Source organism: Papio anubis, chromosome 13 (assembly GCF_008728515.1).
Source record: "Papio anubis isolate 15944 chromosome 13, Panubis1.0, whole genome shotgun sequence".
NCBI lineage: Eukaryota > Metazoa > Chordata > Mammalia > Primates > Cercopithecidae > Papio > Papio anubis.
In genome coordinates, this window is record NC_044988.1 from 43812250 (window position 1) to 43837825 (window position 25576).

Consider the following 25576-nt stretch of genomic DNA (forward strand, 5'->3'; position numbering starts at 1 on the left):
TAGGCAGCAAGAGTGAGACTCTGTCTCAAAAAGAAGAAGAAGAAGAGTAACAGTATCCTCTCAAGAATTAGAACATCTGAAACCAAGCAGAGCCTCCTGTGTATTCCTTCCCCATTGCTGGCTCTCCCTCTCCCCTACCCTACCCTACCCTAAAGGTAGAGGTTACTAACTCCTTCTTCATACATTTTGGATATTGCTGTGTTTCAGTTGCATATTGCAAATATCTTCTGCTCTGAAACTATCCTATTCACCCTCTTGATGGCATCTTTTCATAAACTCAAGTCTTCATTTTAAGTAGTCCAATGTATCAATCTTTTCCTTTAGTAATTTTTATATCCTATTTAATAAATCTTTCCTGATGCTAAAATAAAAATGGCATTCTCCATTATCTTGTAAAGCCTTTTAAAAGCTTTGTAAGTTTTGCCTTTCACATTAGGTCACTAATTCACATAGCATTATTAATTAATTTTTTTGTGCACAATGAAAGATAAGAATCTGAATTTACTTTTCGAATATGAATATTAAACTGTTCCAGAATGACTAAAAAGCTATCATTTCTTCAGTGACCGGAGATGAAGTATCCATACATACACGGGCTCTCTACTCTGTTCCCTTGGTTTGTTTATCCCTGTAACAGTGACAAATGTCTTAGTTATTACGGCTTTGTAATAAGTCTCAATATCTGGTAGGCCATGTCATCCCATCTTATTCTTTTGCAAGAATGTCTTGATTATTCCAGATGATTTGTATTTGCATAAAAATTTTAAAGTTAGATTTTCAAGTTACAACACATACTCAGGCATATATTCACATATGATATATTCTCTCCATTATCTTTCGCCAAGTTTCTCCTAAAGGCCTTGCACTTTGTCAGATTTAATTCAGTAACTTCCCAGTTTTTGATCTTATTATAAATGGCATTTGCTATTAATTTCATTGTCTAAAGGTTTGTTTGTGAGCATATAAAAACAGATTTTTTAAAATATTGTTTCATAGTCACATTTTTTATACTTTCTTAAAAACCAAAAAAAACTATAATCATTTACACAATTACATCATCTATGCGTAATGACAGTTATATTTCATTTAGCAGTTGTACCTTTTCTTTCTTTCTCTTATCTTACTGCATTGACTAAATTTCTAGTACTATGTTTAATAATAATAATGGTGATAGTGGGCATCAATGCCTTGTCCCCAACCTGGAGGGAAGAAGTTAACATCTCATCTTAGCATGCTATAGTTGGTTGATTTTGTGGGTTTTTTTAAGGGGTTGGGGGAGAAAGACCATTTATCCAATCAAAAAACTTCTCCTAGTTCTAGTTTACTAAGAGTGTGTAACCTGAATGAATACTGAATTTTATCTTTGTCTTCATACACTGAGATGCTCACTTGAATTTTTTTTCTAATCTGTTAATGTGATAAAATATACTGACTGATTTTCTAGTGCAAAAAACAACCTTTCATTCCTAGGATAAGCTCAACTTGCCCAGGTTATATATAACCACATTACATACTATATACATAGTATGTACATACATACTATGTACTCTACTGGTGGGATTTTTTATATATACTTTTTTACTTTGCTTTAGTCTGTAGAAATTGCTAAGCTGTTTCTTTATTTCATAGGAAAAAACAAACACAAAGAATACCATGACACTCATATAAACAGAGAAAGGTAGGAAAGTCAGTTCTACTGCATGTATTCGCGACAGGGTAAGTTTTGCTCCCAAGTGGGAGAAAACTGGTTCTTAGAGGGAGAAAAACAGTCTTAGCTATCACTATGGTTTGTGGCCCTACACAAGTCAATCTTATCTGACAAAATCTTGTTTCTTAGTATTTAACTTCACGGGGGTGGTAAGAAGAGAAAATTTCCGCAGGAGGAAAATGGGAATGAAAAAAAAAAGGTTAAAAACGACTGTTCTACTAGATAATAACATTTCTTATAAAACTATAGTTATAATGACAGTGTGGTATTGTCTCTCCAGACTAGAAACAGAAACACAAACACACACACACACACACACACACACACACACACAAATCATGATTATGAGGAAGATGGCACTACAGAGTGGAGGGGAAAGAATTATCTTTTCAATAAATGGTGATAAATCAACTGACTATTCATCTGTGAAAAAACTGAAACCCTGACTTCCATCTCATGAGAATCACAAAATTCAATTCTAGGTGGAAATATGAAAGACAGAAAAATATAGTACCTAGATGATAATAAGGGAGAATTACATTGGTTTTAGAAAGGATAGAAAAATGTTTTATAAATTGAACCCAAAAAACACTACTCAAAAATGAAACGGTTGATAAGGTGGAGTACCTTAAAATTTAAAACCTCTGTTTACCAAAAAACACCATTAAGAGAGTGAAAAGATAAACCAAAGAGTGGAAGATGTTTACAACACATACCAAAAAAGGACTAAACACCCTACAATTACCAACAAAAAGTCAAATGGGAGAAATACTTAAATAGGCACACTTTGCCAAATAGGCCAGTCATATCACCAGTAAATATATGAAAAGAGGTTGAGTATCATTAGTCATCAGAGAAGTGTAAATTAAAACAATGAAGTACTGTTCATACATACCAAATGGCTAACATTAAGAAGACTTAAATGAGTATTAGTAAGGATATGAGGCAATCAGAATTTATATACTCTACTGGTAGGAGTTTAAATCAGAACAACTATTTTGGAAAACTGTTTAACACTATCTAAAAGAACATACCACTTAACCTTTGAACACCAGCACTTCTAGCTCTACATCCAAGTGAAACACATGCACATGTACAGCGGGAGGAATAAACAAGGCTGCTTACAATAGCATTATTTATAATCTCCCAAAACTAGAAACAAAGTAAATATCCACCAACAGAACGAATAAATGGCTTTATATTAAAAATGAAATATTATGAGGATTCACAACAATGAAAATAAACTGTATCTAAAGTAACAAAAAGGATAAATCTTCCAAATGTTGCCCAAAAGAAACATCCGGATGATTCACTTCACTGTTTTCATTTTTATGCACTCCTTCATATGTGTATCACATTTTACAATATAAAAGGTACAAAAAGTTGTGACAGTGAAATATAGAATATAAAAATACTTTTAATTTTAGAAAACCAAACTCTTAAAATACATATAAAACATAAAAGTTAGTTATAAATGGCCTATAAAAAGAGAGACCAAAATTTGTGAAATAAGACACAGAAAAGGATGTGAGAGACAGGAAAAAAGGAGAGGAAGAGTCAGACCAGCTCTCTGATCTCATCTACTACTTTCTTCCTGGCTCACCTTCAACTACACTGACCTCCTTGCTATTTCTCAGACATAGCTAGCCAACTTCCAAATCAGGACTGCTGCATTTGTTCTTCCCAGAAAACTCCCCAGACAACCACATGCATACTCCCCTCACTTTCTTCAGGTTTCTACTTAAATATTGCCTTATCAGAGACCTTCTCCTTGACCAAATTACAAAAAATCCCACTATTCCCTATTTCCTTGCTGTATTTTTTTCATAGTATTTATCTCCATTTGACATATATGTATTTCTTTACTGTTTTGTCTCTCTTAGCAGTACGCAAATTTCTCGAAGATGGGGACTTTTGCCTGTCTTGTTCAATGATGAGTTTCTGGAACATAGAATCAGCTCCAACTCAACAAATATTTATTAAATGAATGAATGAAAACAAAGAAAGTTGGACAAAGAACTGTCTCTTCCCTCAACATGTGAAGAGACAGAGAACAGTATCTACAAGGATTGTTTCACATGTATAATAGCAGCGATAAACACAGAAAAAGAAACACACAGGCAACATGTACATAAACATAGTTATGTTTATGTTTACACATAAACCAGCAGAGGAGAAGAGGGTCACTCCCATGAAATATTAACAATATTCCTATACTCCTATCTGGTAATCTTTTAGAACTGTATCATTAAAAAATTTTTAAATGTTACAAAACTAGCAGTAGGGGGGCACCACCTCTTAATGCAAGCTAAATGAAAAGAAGAGTGAGATTTGGCTATTTATGATCTAGCAAACAATTAAATACTTGATCTGTGAATTCCTTCAGCTCATTTCTTCCTATAATCTTATCTTCTATTCTAATCTCAATTCTAATTCTAAGACTATATACTGTATCTTATCATTTCTAAGAACTGCAACTCATAACATAATTATAATTTCAAGTATGTCACCTTATGAATATCACATGCTTTCTTTTGAGCTAATTCCCTGTAGACTATCAGTGCTAACAAACTCTTAACCCCAATGGGAGCTCCAATTCTTTGGCCCAACCACCGTATCATTGACTTTCCCCAACACATTCAACTCCCTACTTGTTTATATTCCACAGTCCATCAAGATAAATTCTCCTTTAATTTACCACCAACTTTCTTGACCCTCTCTCACCACCATTCTACTCCTGTTTCACTGGCTGCAGTCTTAGTCACCTTTCTTGTACCTTTGATCTTTCTAACTTCAAAAACTGAAGAGTGCCTAGAGTTTGGTCTTCAGAACTCTTTTCTTTTCTATTTGTAATAACTGCTAGGAAATCTCCAGTCAGTTTCCATGTCTTTAAATACCATCTTTATGCTGAAAGCTCCCAAATTTATTTATCTAGCTCAGACCACCCCATTGAAATCCAGATTTTTGTATCTAGCTGCTTAATTAACATCTGTCCCTGGAAGTCAAATAGGCAGAGTAAACATGTGCAAAACCAAACTCTTTAACTTCTCCCCAAAACCTATTCTTCCTTCAGGCTCCCCCTCTCAGTAATCGGTATCTCCATTCTTCCAGTTGTTTGGGCTGTGAAGTCTTGGAAATATCCTTGACGTTTCACATTCTATCTCATAGCCCACATTCAAATTATCACCAAATTCTGTTAGCCCTTCAATCTATAATAGACCACTTGTAAGCGCTTCTACCAATACCATAATCATTTCGTGTTTGGACTGTATTTTAGCAGCCTGGTAGCTGGTCTTCTTGCTATCATCCTTGTCCCTCAGTTTATTTTTCATAGCAATCAGGTTGTTTTTTTTTTTTTCTAAAATGTAAATGAGATTCTGCAGTGGCTCAAAACCCTCCAACAGCTTACAAAGTCCCAACCACTATCTTAATAAAGCATCCAGTCCAATCACAGCCCTTACTACTCTCAACTCATCATCTCCTATTGCTCTGTCCCTAACTCACTCCACTCAAGATATGCTGGTCTCCTTACTGCTCCTTGAGAATGTCAACCGGGACTTGCTTGAGTTCCAGGTCTCTGCTCAAGTGTCCCTATGAGAAAGGTCTTCCTTGACTATATCCACCCCTGTACCCTGCTTTATTATACTTCATAATACTTATATTGTTTACCATACATTTGTTTATTGACTGTCTTCTCTAATCGGAACGTAAGCTCCTTAAACACAGTAACTTTGTTTCAGAGCTTAGATGACGGGGAATAATATGTACATTCAATAATATGTACTGAATGACTGAATAAACGTTCCTCATAATTTTTTAAAATTAAAAACTGTGTTTTACAAATAAAATTTTATATATAAAATGACAATTTTCCTATGAGTCTGAAGCAATTTTTATTTATAAACCACAGCTTATACTTACTTTTCTGTGTTTTTATGAGACTACTCTGAAAAGTAAAAATATGTGTTTTCTTTGTGATCTTCCTCCTACCGAAGAGTTTCTCAACCTCAGCACTACTGGCACTAGGCTGGATAATACTTTGTTGCAGGGGACTCTCCTGTGCATTGCAGGACATTTAGCAGAATCCCTGGCCTTCGCCCACTAGATGCCAGTAGCACTCCCCTAGTTGTGACAACCAAAAAACGTCTCCAGACATTACCAAATGTTTTGTGTGGGAGAAAGTCTACCTCCTCCCCACTGAGAACCACTGTACCCACTGGTAAAGGATTTTGTTTTTCTCTGTTGTTCAAGAATAGAAACACCTAGAGACAACATAGATCATAAAATTAAAAAATAAAAATAACAGAAACAGCTTAGATCACATCTGAGATATTTAAAGCATACAGATTTGAATTTTCAAAATAACAAAATAACCAACTTCACATGCTGAGGGTAGGTTCATAAGGCTAATACTCTGACATTAAAATAAGTAATCTTAATTTAATCCTAAAATAAAATCCTATGATATCTGTATGGTTATGAGCACTTTTTGGAATGAGCCTTAGCTTAAGTTTATTATATTCCAAAACATAGGAAAAGAAGTTACACGCTTATTCTACATAAAACCCCTCTACTCCCCAACTCAGTGCTCAGGTAAAATGTACTTTTTTCAGTCTTATTACATCCTAATGGCAATTAATATCTAAAGTGAAACAAATAATTATTTATACCTCCCTAATGGCTATCACTGAGTGTTCAGAATTATCCACTAAATTTTGGTAGTCATATGTATGCAACTACCTTACAGAGCATATTTCACTAGCATCTGACTGTCAGGTTCATAGCTGAGGGTGAAATATTCCAGAAAAATTATTTTGTCTGCCTGACCATATTTTAGCAGTAAAAATTCTAGAAAAGTTTGGGCAATCCAATAAGAGAACAGAGTAACATACTTCCTTACTGCATTCACCAATTAATGCAGTGCTACAGTGTTTGGTAAAAGTAAAAGTAAGACAATAAAATTGCTGCCAGGTTTTAACCATTTAAATTCACAGTAACTGTAACAGTCTTACAGAGAAAAAAAAACTGATAAATTTTCTATGTTAAATGCTATTAATATTTATAGCTTACTATAGAAACATGTTTAACAAGGACATACACTCAGTCAACCTGGTATTGTAGGACAGGATTAAGATTTATTATAAAGTTTCTGTGTTCCATCTCTCACTAAAAGCATAGAGATATACTGACAAACAGAATTGGCAATTGTTAGAATAATAAATAGATTATTCTTATTTCTTTAGAAATATAAACTGTATATCTGACATTATTCTTTTCAAGCAAAAAACATAAAAAATGTTACTGAGGAATAATATCTCTACTAGTATCTCAGGAAGCAAGAACAAAAAAGCCAAATTACTTTTATATTAGCATTAAAAATAATTTTCGTCTCGTATCAATTTTAATTCCACAATATTCTTGGCTATTCTTGACTCTTGGCTATTCTTTCCAAAAATCTAAAAAGCTAAATGTGTATTTCAGCAATTTTTTTCCATCCTTCAGTGAACAAAATAAATGACCTCCTAGATATTAAGAAAACAAAAGTTATTATTAAGCCTATAATATTTTTTCAAATAGCAGAAGTACTCAGACTACTTTAAAACTGATTATAGGAAAAGATTAAAATAAATTACGAAAAGATTTACCAATATTCAAAGCTACCTGCAGCCAAGTCTTCTGACTATTTCTATTTTTTGTTAGCCAAAAGGCTAGGCAAATAATTCTGTGGCACAGTTCTGACATCAAATCCCTAGCAACGCTATTAGATATCAGCCAATTGGAATAATAATAATGTATCTTCCTAGCAGAAGAGTTGGCTAGGCTGCTAAACATTATTTATTTTCCTCTTCTGAATTTTGGCAGCATTTCCTTTATTGAAATTCTCTCTCCTCTCTTCCCCTTCTGTCACCCACTGCTCTCATAGCCTTAAATGCAGTTAGTATGCTTTTCCCCTTCAAATAAAAGTATACAATAATTAGAAATTATCAGAACCACTTCATCTAAAAAGAAGCTAAAAGACATAATTTTAGAATTAAAGTGGTATGCCATCAAAGATTAGCTGTATAAACTCTGATACTAATAGCCACAAATTATTTTTTTTAAGCTTATACTATTTCTCATGTAGAGAAATAGTAAACATTGCCCGCATCTGATTTCCAGCAGGTACACATTTAAAAACTAGTTTTAACCCACTATGATGCCTTTATAAGATATAACAGACTGCCTCAATGAAAAATGAAAACAGCAAAATATTAATCTACCAATCAGGAGGTTCACTGAGCTTTCTCTGAAGAGCACATATTATGATGTTTAGTATTTTTAAATATATTTGATATTTTTAATCCTACAATAATATTGCTAAAAAATTTCTTGAGGGAAAAATGCAAAAAGCAGTATTGAATGGGAGCTTGAATAAGATATAGTAATAGCAAGAACATGACTTAGGGACATGGGCCCAAATCACACCTCTGCCAAGTGGCGATTTTGTGACTGGACAAGGTATTGAATTTCTCTGAATTTCAGTTACTGTACCTGTAAGATGATAACCATACTATTTATCCCTTCAGAAATATTTCAAATGAGTAGACATTTTCCGCTAATCCAAGTAATATACAAATCCAGAATAATATAAAAAAGAAAACACGTTACCAATAAAATATTCATGGATAAATATACAATAAATTTAAGGTATATTCTTTAAATACAGTGGTACTTTCCTTCATATTTAATTTAAAACCATACATTTCTAGTATTGGTTTTGGTAAATAACCAGTATCCAATAAAATGAAATACATTATTAGAATTTGACCCAATACACCAAATGACTAGGCATCTGTTTATAAGCATTTAAAGTAACTATGTGAAATAGTCAAATATGGACCTTGGTAAAAAATGAAAGTTCATTTTCTTCAATATCCATCTATTTTATTCACTTAAATGCCAAATCATTACCCAATCTACAGGTTTTAGAACCTAGACAATGATTTTCATGCCAATAAATATTTAAAGTGAAACATTACTTTCGAGAGGGGTTTTAAGTAAAATTCAATGTTATTCTGGAATGATAAATGCAAATGATGCAAACTAATTTAATGTCTAACACCTGAAAAACTTCTGCAAACATCTCAAAGTTTATAATCTTTACTGATTTTGTGATTCTAACAAAAAAAAGTTTAATTTATCTCCATTCATTTAGAAAACAAAATTATTACTCAAGTTTCTGCAATTTTTCTAGATATACATTTTTTAAACTATTTGAGAATTTCGGGATTTTTTTAGTTACTATGTCTGAGGAAGACAGTAAATACTAATTCTTTTTAGGTTCATAGGTCTTTTTTTAGTGTAAGACTCAGAATATAAATCAGTATCTATAGCTTAAAAAATAAATCCTAAATTTGGGCATTGATTCATGATAAACTATAAATTCCTTATCTCCTGCACATCTTAGTCCTTACTTCCCTCAACAAAGGATAAATTCAAGTATTTCCTTAAAACTTCACATGGTAAAAACATATAAATCTTTGAATGTCCATAATAAAAGAATATTTTAAAAGATTAAGAAGAAATCTAAAAAGCATTAAGTTACTATAAAAAACAATGGGGCACTTGCAAGGAAATTAAAATAATCCAGCTCAGAAAGAGCTCTCCTGAAAACAGAAGGCGAAGAGAAGAGAGAAATGGAAGAAAATTAGGCTCCCAATCTGTTCATTTCCCAGAATTTGTGAACAACCTGCTTTCTCTCAACTGTCTTTACCATGAGCATGAGCATAACCCACAACGTACCAGTTTTCTACTGAATACAGGTTAAGTGCTATTACAGCAATGGTCAAAGTGCAACTCATTTTTTGTCGTTGTTGCTGTTAAATGAATAAACATTTTCGCCTTAAAAAAACAAGAAAAGAAAAACAAGAAAGTTAACACTTTCTTTTCCAACCCAGGCAATTCCATTCAGCTTTGGAATTTAAAGATGGGCTAGAAAAGATACTATGCTGCCACCTATCTACCTAAAATGGTAGAAAGAAAATGCAGACTACAGCTTTCGCTTCAGTCTGGATGACAGAAGAACACAGGGTCAAGGTCCATGGCATGCTTTAACTGCATCATTACTCCCACAAAAAATATGTATAATAATCATTAACGTAATATCCAAAGATAGGTAGGGACTTTGGAGGATCTTATTCCATATCCTGAATAATAGAAAGAGTAATAAGATGAATGAATGAAATTCCTGATACTATCTTTATTCACACATAGTTTTATACACATACACATAATCAAGAGCTTGATACAGATTTTTGTTTTAGAGAAAAATGAAAGAAACCCAGGAAAGGGCTTGCAGAAACACTGATGGGACAGTATTTTTTGAAGAATATTCCACCATAAAACATTATTTTTTTCAATGTCAGTGGTAATAATGGTGACTTTTGTTCTGAAATTATTGGTAAATTTTTTCTACCTTTATGAAAAACACAGTAAATATAATTTACAAAAGAACTGCTGAAGTAAGAACATTATTTCATTATTTAGCTTTAAATAAGTTTGTTATACAGCTGGAATTTTACAATGGATTTGCCCTTAAAACCAATTATTCCAGTTAAAGTCTCAAGGCTTTTGTTGTTTTTTTGGCCCAGCAATGACTTCCTTCATCTCCCCATTTGGTTAATCTCTACCTCACCTATAAAGTCCACCATGAGTCTCATTCCCTACACTACAGCAGTTCTCAAACCTTATAGCCACAGAAGTTTTGCGCTGCACAACTCTACAGGATACTATTTACATAGACTATGATGTGAGTGCTACCTCCTGCAGTTATGCAATTAGGCAGCAATGATTAAAATCACCTGGGAAGAAATTTTTTTAAACAAAATGTTATTGCCATTGACACCTATGAGGAAATAGTTTGTATGGGACCAACCCTCACACCAAAAACACTATTAAAAACCAGATAAAATCCAATTAATTAATAAATACACAGCTGTGTGAAGACATTGGCAAGTAGCCAAAGTCTCCAGGTTCAGAAAATAAAAATCTCAGAGAAAGTAGACAGGCATTAAGGTGATCCATATATTCTGCACTGTTTTTTGTTTTTTTTTTTTTTGAGATGGAGTCTCATTTGTCACCCAGGCTGAGGCGTGGTGGCCAGATTTCTCCAGCTCAATGCAAGCCCGCCTCCCGGCTTAGCTTATTCTTCCTGCTCAGCCCTCGGTGGCTGGGACTACAGGTGCCCGCCTAACTCAATGCCTGGCTGGTTTTTGTAGCGTTTTTAGTAGAGACTGGGTTTCACCGTTAGCCAGGGATGGTCTCGGGACCTTCCTGACCTCGTGATCCGCCCATCTCGGCCTCCCAAAGTGCTGGGATTACAGGCTTGAGCCACCGCGTCCAGCCTCTGCACTGCTTTTTATCTGAAAGTACTTGTCAATTCACACTCAGTACTGAATGAAAAGCCAAGTAGAACTGGAGACTCAGAACATCCTGCAAAATCTCCAAGGCCAGGAAAACAGTAACTGTAGGGCACAATCCACAATAAACACCTCAGTTTTTCAGCTGAGACCCCGAAGGACTATACTATTAGAATAAAGGCAAATTGAAACTAGTCTTTCACAAAGACAAATCCAGCAATCGAGATTCCTTACAAAGTACCAATAAACACAATAACCAGCATCTTCCCAAGAACTGCCATGTTGAGACCAATGTTCTGTTATTTAGCATTAGAAATTCTTGTTATACAAACCCGATTGGATAAAAATGAGCCTTCTCTTATATCCTATCAAAAAAAAAAAAGAGTAAAGCAAATCTGAGGAAGGAACACATCAACCACATTTTCTACAATTTGTCATGCAAAATGCTCAGTATTCTGACTTCGGCATGTCAGAGGGCAGGACCAAATATCTGGAAATTGAGAGGAAAAAAGAGTCAACAGAAACGAACCCACAAGGGGATCTCAAAAGTAAAGTAATCAAACACAGACATTAAAATAACTGTGATTAACATGTTCAAAAAAAATAGATGACAAAATAGATGATTTCACCACAGAAATTATCAATGAAAGAAAGTATCAAATGGAAATTCTAAAAGTGAAAAATAACTGAATTAAGACTCTTTAGAAGGATTTAAGGGTAGATTAGACACGGCAGAAGAGCTGATTAGTAAACCAGAGGATAAATTAATAAGAAATATCCAGAATGAAGCACAGAGAGGGGAATAAAAAAGGAAAGTGAAGAAATAAATTTAGAACATATGCAGCACAATGAGACCTCATGTACATGTAAGTAGAATCCCAGAACTGCAGGAGAAAAAATTGAGCAGAAGTACTATTTGAAGTGATAAAGGCCAATAAATTTCCAAAACTTAAGAATGACATCAGGCCACAGATTCAAAGTTACATAAACTCTCCAACAGAAAAAAATGCAAAGAAAACAATACCAAAGCCCATCACAGAATCACAGAATAAATGCTAAAATACAAAGACCAAAAGAAATCATAAAAGCAGCCAAAGAAAAACACATTTCATTGGAGTAACAGTAAGACCAACAACTGACTTTACAACAGAAATGATGGAAACCATAAGACAATGGAATAACATCTTTTAAAAACTAAACAAAAGTAACCACCAGCCTGCAATTCTGTGCCAAACAATAAATCCTTCAAAAATGAAGGAGAAATAAAAACATCTTCAGGGAACCAACACTGAGAGAATTTGTTCCAACAGACTTGCAATAAAAGCAGAAAAAATAAGCCTAGAGGAGGCTCAGACATAAGGAGTACTAGAAAAAAGCACCAATACGTAGATAACTCAAAACAAATACTGACTATAGGTAACATATAACTTATATAAGAATATAACACATAATGTATATGTAATAATGATAAAGTCCTGTTACCATGTGATTTTTTTCTGTATCTACTTTCCACCCCAAAATACGAAAAATGATGATGACAGAGGGTGTTCCAAGGCCACTGCTTTCATTAGGTGCACAATGGTAAAGTACTAACTTAGATTATACTTCAAAAAAATCAGAATAATGTTTTCATTTTTGGGAAAACTATAAAAAGAGTAAAAGAGAAAGCCACTAGAAATAGAAAACTGGAATTTTTTTTTAATTAGAAATTCCAAAACAGGAGAAAATGGGAACATAGAAGAGATAAAGTCAAATAGTAAATAAATAGGAAGATGACAAAATACCAGTTATACTAAGTAAAAATTTACTAAATATTTCATATTAAAAGACAATTTTTTAATGATGAAATATCTGCTGTCTATAAGACATATGAGACATAGTAACCAAGAAAGGTTGAAAGTATTAAAGACAGAAAAAGATATACCATGAAAACACTAACTAAAAGACAACTGATATAGTTAAACTAGTAACAGAAAAAAAATTTGAAGGTAAGAATCATTATTAATAAAGAAGCATGTTTTATAATGATACAAGAGTCAATCCACCAAAAAGATGTAATGAAGTTTGTATGTATCTGTAATATAGCTTCAAATTCTCAACTTCTAAATCAATGAAATGACTCGAAGTCATTTCAATGTATATTGAGTAACTACTGAACATTCATTTGCTTCAGATCATTGGAATATTTAGAGCTACATAGATTATAAAATACTTTCTTCAAGTTTAGTTATAATTCTGGTCCTAGAATTTAGCTTTACTCTATTAAACTTAAGTAGGTTAGAACAGTGCTAATAAACATTCAATTTTATGTATTTAAATTCATCTGTCTTTTCTTACAATGGGAAATATTGTGGTAAAGCTCTTCTCTCCATATACCTAACTTGATAATATATATGGATTACTTCGTTCATTGAGATAATATAAACAAAACTAAAAATTACTTGATTCCTCAAAAGGAAGCAAAATGATCCTGGAAATTTCATAAAATAATCTCTGAGTTTTCATTTCATTACTGCTAATATGGTGGTAATTATACAAGTACCCCACTTGATACAACAGGGGAACTGTAAGACTTAGGCTAAGAGAACGATTTCTGCTCAGCACTACTAGACATAAATAACTCTGTCAGATCCCTAGAATTATTTATAATGTAGTGCTTCATTCCTAAAGTAGCTTTCTAACAACCAACATAATGATTTGATTTTCATTTGGTAAAATGCTAACATATTATGATTTTTATTTAAAAAAACACCTGCTTGCATCTCCAATTGATTGCTCTAAGGAAAATCTGGTTTGACTTTTCAAAACCCACTTTTCACACTCATTTTTTACATACTTTCTTCTTCCTGATATATTTAATCTTTTAACAAACATTTGCTATGCTGCTGACCTTTTTCCAACATTATGCATGTAAACATATACATATATGTAGCATATTCAAATATAACCTATAATCCATTTCTCCATTTTAAAAAAAGGTGACTGCCTAATTGCCATTAATTTCTCCAGTTTCTACCTTTCTTTCAGAGAAGAAAATTAGTTTGTAATTTCAAACACCTTACTCCTTCATTTGATTACTGGAATTTCCTTAGTTGGTCATCAATCTTCCAGTAATAAATGCTTACTGTAAAACGGTCTCTAAAATTTTCATGAAAATTAATAGACCAAGAAAACTGTTTCCTCCCTCTGAGAGTTTTCACTAAAATCAAATGTAACATAAATTGAATGTCTATCACATACCAGCTAAGTTTACATATATTATTTCATTTAATCTCATTATTATTCACATTACAATGAGTGTAGAAGAAAATCACCACTCAGAGAGGTTAAACAATGCGTCAAAACTCACTCATGTAATAAGAAAACACAGGCTTTAACCCTAGGTATGTCTGTTTATAAAGACAAGATCTTTCCACTACCAGAGGCTGGCCAAGTTACTGTAAAGAGCCAGACAGTTAATATTTTAGGCTTTACAGACCATACAGTTTCTGCCACAACTATTCAATTCTGCTGTTACAAAACAAAAGCAGCCATAGACAATATATAAACAAAAGAAAGTAGTTGTTTTCCAGTAAAACTTTTTTAACAAAAACAGGCAGAGGGCTGAACTTAAACAAGGCCCACAGATTGCCAATACTGCACTATACTACAATGCATTCATTACCTCTTAGCCGCTCTTTGTTTTTCATTAACACCACTAAATTCTACTTCTCTGTTACTTAAAAAAATTACTACCTTAATCCTACTGAGGAATTTCATTTTAATGCTTTTCTTATTAGGCTCAACTATTTGAAACAGATTACTCTGGGGAATATGTACATTCTTTTACATGATCTAACTTTAATGCCAATTGTATCAGAAATTTATCTACAAATAAGATGAAACATTTCTAAAACTATCGTACTAGCATGCATTATATTCTCAGTGGACAACTTTTTAAAGCATCTTGCAAATTCATGTTATCATTGCTGATGAAAGTCAGGGAGAAAAAAAGTTCTTTTTCTCAAGAACATAACTATTTGAGAACCTTTAAAAACTACATTCTGGGAGTTGAACAATGAGGACACTTGGACACAGGAAGGGGAACATCATACACCGGGCGGGGCCTGATGTGGGGTGCGCGGAGGCAGCAGGGATAGCATTAGGAGATACACCTAATGTAAATGACAAGTTAATGGGGGCAGTACACCAACATGGCACATGTATACATATGTAACAAACCTGCATGTTGTGCACATGTACCCTAGAACATAAAGTATAATAATAAAAAATAATAAAATCTTGATGACATTATGCTAAAAAAATACATTCTACATTTTTATTCCTGAAAAGAAACGAACATTTCATCTTTGTTTTTCATTATTATAGATATTTTTAAACCAAGACACATATATTGAAGATTCAATGTGTTCCTTTCTAAAGAAAGCCACTCAACACTAATAAATAACCATAAATGAATTTCATGAAAAGGAAATGTCAGACTAGGGCCCACCTTCTCAATCCCAATATAGTTCAAAATTCACCAATTTGGGAGTTTATTTTCGTTGTTTTGTTCCCAATCTTTTGTACTTAAAGGAACCACATGTTAATAATTGTATGCTACAACTGCTCTAATGTTAGTGGATATAAACATTTCTTACCAAATTACGCTTTTTTAGTGGAAGAAAATAGTAATAGTGGCAGAAAGAAAACATCAGTGCGTAGCAAGTAAGAAGTTCAGTGTAGAAACACAACTGCAGAAAGAGCCAATGATTATCTTCACCAACACAATTGTTAATCCTAAAGAAAAAAAATGAAAAAGAAACAATATTTTAAGTTCACCTCAGGATCAACAAGACTAAAATAAAAACAAATAATATCACATATGCTTGACTTCATGGAGATATGCTAAGGCCACTCGAAGGTAAAAACAAACTATACAAGGAAAAGTATAAATATACCATCTTACATTTGTAAAGCACTTCACAAAGGAAGTCCACATATGTGATCCCCTTCAACTCATAACTCAGCGAGACAGGAAGAGCAGACAGTAGCTTCCTGTGTCACTGATAAGGAACCAGGGAACAAAGGAGTTAAGCCAGAGGATGTACAGTTAGAAGACATAGGGGCCAAGAGAGCAAGAACCCTGCTTCCCTGTATATTGCTCTTCCTTTACAGTATTCTAGCTGTGGAAAGCAATCTGAATGCCCTGAAGTAAAACAGCTGAAACATACCACTCCGACATGACTAATAAGCATTCACAACTTTTTTTGATTTTAAAAATCTATCCCTGGTTGCTGAAAATAAAAATGTATTCAAAACTATTTACAGATACATAGAGCAATACTTCCACCAATACAACAGTGAACCCTAACTAGGAAAGAGGATTAATGTTACAATCAAAAATTTTCAAGGCTAATTTAAGCTGAATATTTTATTGTTCCAAATTTATTGTATCCAAATTGTCAAAGTATCCTAAAATTCCAGCAAAAAACCCTAGTTCAAAACTACAAATGACTTTGCACAAATGTCTTCATTTCAAAATAGTATTATGCTGTCAATGAAAAAGAAATGATGTAACAGGTTTCGGTCCTAACTTAAATCGCTCTTTTTAACTTGTCATTAAACCATTTTTTAAAGTCAAATATAGAACTGAACTGAAAAACCCTAGAGAGGTATTTCTTAGACTTAAGAGTGCATGTTTTGTAAACAAGAAAATCTACTGTGCTTTGTTATTTGCAAGCAGGATTATAAAAGAAGTGTGCTTATACACACTCAAAAATGCTCTTCAACAGCTGCTGATTGAAAGATGGCTTATCCTTGTTCTATCCTTCCTGTTCCCAGGAAGTTTAAGAAACAATGTCTATGATCACAGCATTCCTAACCAGAACAGCTTTAAGAAGCACTAAGGTACTCAATCTATATGAGTTCTTTTTGCAACATTTGAACTACTTAGAAAGAATGATCAAGCCCGGCGCAGTGACTCACGCCTGTAATCCCAGATTTTTGGGAGGCCGATGGGGGCAGATCACCTGAGGTCAGGAGTTCGAGACCAGCCTGGCCAACATGGTGAAACCCCATCGTTGCTAAAAATACGAAAACCAGCCGAGTATAATGGCATGCGCCTGTAATCCCAGCTACTCAGGAGGCTGAGGCAGGAGAATCACTTGAGGCCAGGAGGCAGCGGTTGCAGAGAGGTGGAGGTTGAGATCGTGCCACTACACTCCAGCCTGGGCAACAGAGTAAGGCTCCATCTCAAACAAAAACAAACAAACAAACAAAAAGATCAAAGCCAGAAATATGGAAAACCTTGAGGCGTTGTGAGAATTGACCTCCAAACCTAAAACTGTGCTAGGCAGCTAAATAGTACAATTTCTGAAAACATCAAAAATTTTCCTTGCTTCCAATTTACACTATATATTTCCCCTGTTCTCTGAACATTTCAGCAGTGCTCTATCAGGAAATTTGATCATAAAAATTCCTGAATCTCTTTAGGTCCCTTGTCTACCCTCCTTTCTGATCCTCCGAATCCTTTGTACTTCCCCCTCACTGCTAACAACTTCTGAAAAGTTGACTAAAACTATGGAAGCAAGAGGCCTAGAAAGAGAAATCACCCCAAGGTTAGAATTAAGGTTGAATAGCACCTTATTTGGTCACCAATAAGTGAGTCTTTCCTAGTTGATTTTTTTTAATCTTAAACTATTGCATTCATTTGAAAAAAAAGGCATCAATATCCACCTGCATCATGAACATTTGTATTTTAGTTAGTAAGAAACACTACAATAAGAAGTGCTTAAAAACTGAGTTTTCTGTATGATTAGCAATTATCTGAATACATGTTTCACCTAGCTTTCTAAAAATCTATTACTATTGTGACAGCAAACAGATCACTGAGCTTTAGAAGATTACTTGGGAATTAATCTGTTTAAATTCAAGGCACGGTTCTGAATATCAACTATATGTCATATACTATTCTATCTTGTTGACAGATTTAGAAATTTTTTAAATTTTTATGTAGTAACAAAGTGCTTTTATCGAAAATGCTCTTATTTTTTCCTGTTTCAGGAAATTATCTTCTATTTAAATAATCAGTCTATGCAAAACAACAAATTTCCACTGAAAGTTTGCTGATTAACTGTGCTATCAAAATAAGTTATCAAAAATAAGGAAAACTCTAAACTGACTAACATTAGAAAAAGCTAAACTCTACTTGAATCAATTTTAAATAAATGCAATTACAAATTAAGAGGCTCACTATGTACATTTGCATATATGCATGTCTGTGTATACAAACATAAATACTACATATATGTATACAGATACATTTGTCAAACTCTACACTATACCAGTTTAAATATTTATACAGAGAGCCAATGCTAACAAAACAGAATTAAATACAATATCTTGTTCACAGATTTTTGTGACAGCTTTAAAATGAGATACAATACAGAATTCACACAGCATTTGTTTTCAGAGAGTCTATTTCTCAACTGAACATTTTCTTTAAATATTACAAGAGAGCCCCCTATTGACCAAAACTGTTGGCAGTTCTGCAGAATCAGCTAATTATCACTCACATACTTCAACACGTACATAATGGTAGTAGCTATATCCAACACATAATGCTTAAAAAGCTTTAAGGGGTAAGGAAGAGGTTATCAGGGTGTCTGAAATATTATTAATTAAACAAATAAAAAGAGAATACAAACATTCGGATATATATGGTTTACTACAATTAGAAATAGCTACCATTTAAGTACATCCTACATGTCAGATATTTTATTACATGTTTTATATACATTGCCACATTTAATACAACTACCTTTATCCTTTTGTATATTAGGTTGCATATTATTAGTTTTTTTGCTCAAATCTCTCCTTGTTAGAAAACACAGGATTTCTGTGGAAAAATGACTTTGGGAGTTGATCATATAATCTAAATAATGATATCCTTATTAAGATATTGTAAAACTATGTAACTTTAATGTAACTTTTGTTTAAAGCTGCTAAGTTGTAAGATTTACATTTTATTACCCACCCCCCTATTCTTTGCTAGAAGTGAATCACTCTTACCATGGACAGTGATGATCCATTCTCCTCACACAGTGGCCACAGCGGCTACAGTGATGGGAACGCTTTGGTCTCATCAGATTACACTTGTTACATAATTCCCAGAACTCCCTTTCTAGAGAAGGAAATTAAAATCCATTTAATGAAGGCAAGTGGGTAATGCTGAAATTTAGCAACAGTTGTTTAGCAGATTTTATAGGAAGACTTCAACATATAATTCTAAGAGATTTTTCTTCTTCTAAGCCTTTGGTGTAAACGTGTTTGCCATAAATGTTGTGGTTCTATTCTATATATGTCTTATTTTGTGTGTTTCTAATTTAAAAGACTATAAAAATAAGACACTATTGTTATAGTCAAAGTAAGAGACAGAAAACAATGTATTTGGATTCTGGGTATACTGTGAGAATATAAGTAAAATCCAATGACAAAACCCTAAAGCCTAACCAAATTATTATACTAAAACAATTTTATTTAAACAAATTGATTTCTAGAAATTTTATTTTTTGAAGGCTCTAAAGAAGAAATAATGCTGACCCTGGTTTCAGTTGATTAGTAAGTTGAAATCAATCCTATAAACTCATTTGAAAAACAGAGATGGCATTCCCCTCCACACACTTTCCCTAAATCATTTAATTTTTAAAAACATCAATAGATTCATTTAAGAGTGTACATGACAGGTTAGAGAAGGAGGTCATATGGGTTTGGGAGGTGTCAGAATAGTTTCAGTAGTTAAAAATATTGTAAGATGACTATTATTTTTAATGAAAATAAAGCACTTCTTCACAAAACACTGAACTACCATCAAGTAGCAATTTCCTCTCATCTGTAGTGAAACAGCACACGATTAAGTTGTGTGCAAAAAACACGAAGTTTGCATAACAGAAAAGGCTTTTGTTTTCATTAAAAATTGTCCTAATCAGATCCATGAAAACTATGAAAGAGTCATCTTCCTAGAAAAGACAATTGCCTTTTTATACAAAAATGTATCTTTTAAATATGTTGGAATGGAATTTTACTTTTACAAAATTCTTTTAATTTTCATCATTCGTGTTTATACTATTCCATAACCTCATTAAAAGTACGGGCACAGTAAGATTAGCCTAATTCCTATATTCAGATTGAATATTACTATATGAAGAGTGGGACCCTAGCACATAGTAGGTGGTCACTAAATGCTTGCTGATGTATGAAAAGTCTAAAATCAAAGAAAGATTCAAAATAAAAGTGAAAGATAATAGTAGACAGTATTCAATTTTTGAAAAAGATTCTCTATTTGAATTCCATTATTTTAGTTGAATGGTCAGGAGCAACATCAACATGCTGGACTTTTACACAGTAAAGCGTTGGGAAAACATTCCCACTACAGATATCTCTGAAGAAACAAAGTATGAATAAAACCTATATCAAATTAATTGTTCCAATGATATGAAAGTTGAGAAATTATCTCTTATATTTGAAATCTCATTTTAAAAGAAAATCCTTTTTCATTTCTTAGTTATTTTAATGAAAATAAATTATGCAAGAGCAACAATATTAAAGCTTAATTGACATAGTTAAACTAGTATTATTTACCTCTAAGTGAACTAAAAACTCATTTAATATATAGCATATTACAATGTCACAAGCATATCATATCCCACTCCCCTGCTTAGCTCAATGCTCCCAAACATCCCAATGTTAAAACTTTGAATTCACACATTGCGAGGAATATAGACAGGAAGGAGGCTCTCTCCACAATGAGCCAATTTTCATTAAAAGGCAATATAAAAACTTTGTTTTTATCAACCCCTTAAAACATAAACACGGTGTATTCATTATTGGTAATTTCTGAGAAATCAGCATATAATTCTTCACTTTATATCTAAAATGTATTCTCAGAAAAGAGGAGAGCACGTGGCTATAGTTAGAGAAAGCCTATAATTCTTAATCTAGACCACAGATACAAACTACAGTCTGCAGGCAAATCCAGTCTACCACCTGTTTCTGTATGACCTATGAGCTAAGAATAATTTTTACAATTTTAAACTACTGAAAATAACTATTTGTGACATGTAAAAATCATATAAAATTCTAATTTCTGTGTCCATAAAGTTTGATGTACCCATCATTTACATATTGTCTATGGCTGCTTTTGTGTTTCAATGCCAGAGCTGAGGAGTTGTGAAAGAGACTGTACAGCCCATAAAGCTGAAAATGTTTACTACAGGCCTTTATAGTAAAAAATAATTTATTTGCTAATCTATGGTCTGGACCATAAATTGATTTAAAGAAAGAACTTGAGTCATTCCTTTGATAACATGAAGATACCACGTAAGTATCTCAAATGAGAAATACCTGTAAAAACTCACAGTTTCACATATCTATATGAGCACATACATCTCTATATACTTAGGGAAGAAAGGAGAAATCACTATTGTACAAAATCTAGAAATTTAATTGATCATCTAGAAGGTGCTTCTGCCTTGTGTAGCAAGAAAAAAATCCATCCATCTTAACATACCCTACATATCTCCAAAGCCTTTCTTAGTCATTTTCCTTTCCTTTCTTTACTCATGTCCACATAGGATCTTGGTGACTGATACATTCTGATGTCTGATGATTTTTGTACTAGTCATGTAGTAATATTTTTTAAAAGCCTATGAGAAAAAGAATTCAACTGAAAATTTATGATAGCTTTAGAAAAATTAAAAGCTAACAGATACATTTTTAAGGGAGAGAAAAATCAAAATATAAAACAAAATCAAAAAAAAGGCAAACTCCATAAATGACTGAGGCTGTTTAATGTGAATAAATACATCATTTTGTTTAACCTGGAGATTTATTAATGCTGTAAATGCTTGAATGAATATAATACAATGCTTGGTTTGTTTAACCCTCAGAAAGGAAGGAATCACCCTCGACTTGAGTCTTTTAAGAGACTCACCTTTTAAGGGACCCTCACTCAATTAATACATTTAAAATCACTAAGTAATGCTTTGAGGAGAAAAACATTACTTGAAATAACCTAAATCAACACAAAGTTTGGGTCCTAACAGAGATTCCCTGACAAGAATCAGTTGTCAATGTAGGAAATAAATGTCAATAAGTCTCTCACAGATCACCTTTAAAAAGCAATATAAGAGGGAGGATAAAACCAAAACTGTGAGTGAATACATGACCCTGATCACTGAATACAGGCATCCTTACAGCTTGGGGTAAATTTTTCAGAGACTGCATCAAAACATGACGCATTTTTTTTTACCTTGAAAGAATTTCCTCTGTAATGCTATGTCAAAAAAAAATGGCTCTAGTAATGACAAAACCACATGTCGAACATGCAAGTGAAAAACTTGATTAAAATGTTCTAAAGTTGATTGCGGTGATGGTTACGCAACTGTGGGCATACTAAAACCCATAGAATTGTACACTCTAACTGGATAAATTATATGGCATGTAAATTATATTTAGTAAAACATTTTTAAACATAGTTAAGAACTTGAATAAAATTTCATAAAATATGAAAGTGATAAAAACATTTTTAACTGAAGGTGTTCATTTTATATTTTATTTCAAATACACATGTGAACAACTCAAGTAATATAAACAAACGTAACAATTTCATTTGACTGTTTCATCTACATGCTCAAAAGTTTATAAAGTCAAATTCTGGGAATCTTTTCATGAGAAAATGGAACATTTCCTTATATTCAAATTGCCTCATATTTAGTAAGTCACATATATACTAAAGTCATTGTGTTTCAAAAAAGCAGAAAGGCATGTAAAATATTTCAGAGTAATTCAATAAAAAAAATAGTTAAAATCACCAAAGTATTAGGGCTTTAGGTTCCCTTTTCTGAAGAATTCAGTTATATGAAATTGCTCAACCTTTAAACATTCCTGAATAAATGTCACTCTTCTATAGTTTCAACTCTCTAGGAATTCAATATTATTTTTCACTGTTAAAATTTTGTAATGTTTTTTACTAAATTAAAATAATATTTACAAAAGAATCAGGTAACCAGCACCAAAAAGTAAATGATGACTTAAGTTTTCCCCAGATTCGTAACAAAGGTGAATAAAAAGCTAAAATTATCAATCTGTATATAGATCCATGGTAATAAGATGACAGAGACAAGGTTCTGGGTCTCTGGGCTGGATCTCACACCAACAACCAGCTATTTAATCCAGGAAGGACAATCTATGCTCCTGACCACCCAGCCTACCTACCTCATACAATTACCATGAGGATCATATGATAATGCGATACTTTTAGAAAAAGACTATGGAGAAACATTAATATATGACAAGTAAGTGTATTTTTGTCAATGGAGTGAATGGGAAGTTTTTTGAATTCAGGGAAGAAAAATAGGCCACATGCCAACTGAGACAAGATGTAAAGCAGACATCCAAACAGTCAGCAAGATGCCAGGGTGTCCTACATCACTACAGTCTAGACATTAAAGATAACAGAGTTGTTACATTTAGACTCAATTAGTCAATTAGGCCTAAAGATACAAATTTTGGGGCATATACAACATTCTTAACTTTTAAATTAGTTTCCAGTGTCTTTTTTTAATCACAAAATTTCTAATAAAAATTAGGATTCCCTGTATTCTGAGAATTTTAAGATCTAACAATCTAATTGCATGACAATTTTACTGTAGCTGAGTAGGGACAACTACTTTCAGATAAGGTATGAAAGACTTGCTATATGGCCCCTCTCATTGATTTGCAGTGTCTGGAACATCTAGGCATTTGAGTCTTTCACCACTGCAAACTAAAGAGTTCATCAGAAACAGGTCTTCAAGTTAGAAAATACCTGTTTCTTTGATTTTCATGGGCCACTGGATTTCCAAGTTGAAGTAGGTAACACATGTATACAATATTTTAGAGAGTTTTTAGCTAAGCCAGGTGGGAAGAAAAGTGATTCTATACAAATTGCAGAGTGCCACCCTCCCTGCTCCTGTCCCACTGCAAAACACATATACATACACAAACTTCTAATGACAGTCCTACTGCCTCTATACATTAATAAAAACTTAATATTTAATGTAGTATTCAAAAACTTTTACAGTTATATAAACATCAGTGTAATATTCCCATTGAATCTCTGAATTTTCAAGGCCAACTAAGCCTCCAAATGATGGGTGTCGAAAAACAATAATCAGAATTTAAGGGAGACTTTATAAGTAACTTGTCACTTAATCTAATTTCCTAAGAAATTACTGCTTGGTTTCCAAACTGTGCCACACTAGAAGCACCTAGGATCTTTCAAAAATACTGATACCTGGTTCCTATGCCCCAGACATTCTGATTAAACTAAATGGGGTGTGACCTGGACATTGAGATTTTTTTGAAGTTCCCCAGGTGGATTCTAATGTGCAGCAAGTTGGAAACTACTAAATTACTATAAAAAGTATTTTGCTTTGCAATGTACTACACAGGCATATAAATTTCTTACTAGAAGAAAGTTCAGAGAGTTCTCAAAGCTTATATAGCAAACAATCAAAGAGTGAGCCTCAGGAATGAAAATAAATAAGGCTATACAATATATACCCAGTATGTAATAAAACAAGCAATACATTTTTAATTCATTTTTGAGACCTGAATGGCTATTATGCAATAGAGTAATCAAAAATCACCTTCGACTGAAACTAGAATAAATGCTTGCCATTTTTCACTGAACTGTTAGAACTTGGAAAAACAGACAATAGTATTCTTAATACTACAAGTATTTATTCTAAGCAATATTATATTTATAACATAACGTAAGTGGCACCATCAAGAAAACTCCTTTATAAAATTAAAATATAACTTCTCAGATAATTATGTATCATTCAACTACTATGTACTGAGCATCTTAAATGATAGAGACTCTTCTGGATATGAGGGATACAGCAGCGAGTAAATGAAGACAACAAAAACAAAAAATCTATACTCTCACAGAGCTTATGGAGATCTAGAATGGGAGGTGGAAGACAAACAAACAAGTAAACTGAAAAGGAAGCCAAGAGATGGGGTGTGGTGAAATTGCAGGGGTGCTGGGGGAGCAGGGTTGCAATTTTAAGTAGAGAAGTTTGGAAAAGACTCATACAAGCAAAGACTTCAAAGCAGTGTTGGATGACATACATAACCAATACATATTAAAGGCAATAAAATATGTAAATAAAGACAGTAATTCTGGCATCAGCAAAACTGATAAATCCAGAGTACCATACCTCCATGTGGGATCTTGGGGTTCTCAGGGAGTCTTCCTGGATCAGTTATTGAGGCCCTCACTAAGGCAACCAGACAGAATATGGCAATGCCATAGAATACTTTAAAATAAATAAATTAAAGAAATTAGTTACTTATCCTTCAAAACATTTTATCAACAATCATAATTAAAGTTTAAAATGTATATTTTAATAAACACCATCAGCAGAAAAATTTTCAAAACATT

General features: G+C 33.1%; 1 protein-coding gene across 2 annotated transcripts in view; it reads right to left on the bottom strand.

Moving 5' to 3' along the window:
- ZDHHC21 (zinc finger DHHC-type palmitoyltransferase 21) overlaps positions 1 to 25576 on the bottom strand; it is a 74499-nt gene that overhangs the window by 32154 nt on the left and 16769 nt on the right. For both annotated transcript variants that reach the window (XR_001895857.3, XM_017949869.3), the window contains exons 5-7: positions 25353 to 25451; positions 19159 to 19270; positions 15747 to 15885 (exon numbers count right to left, since the gene is read on the bottom strand). Coding sequence is in view for 1 of the 2 variants with exons in the window: in XM_017949869.3 (XP_017805358.1) it covers positions 15747 to 15885; positions 19159 to 19270; positions 25353 to 25451 (350 nt within the window). In the remaining variant the exon portion in view is untranslated. The remainder of the gene's footprint in view (positions 1 to 15746; positions 15886 to 19158; positions 19271 to 25352; positions 25452 to 25576) is intronic.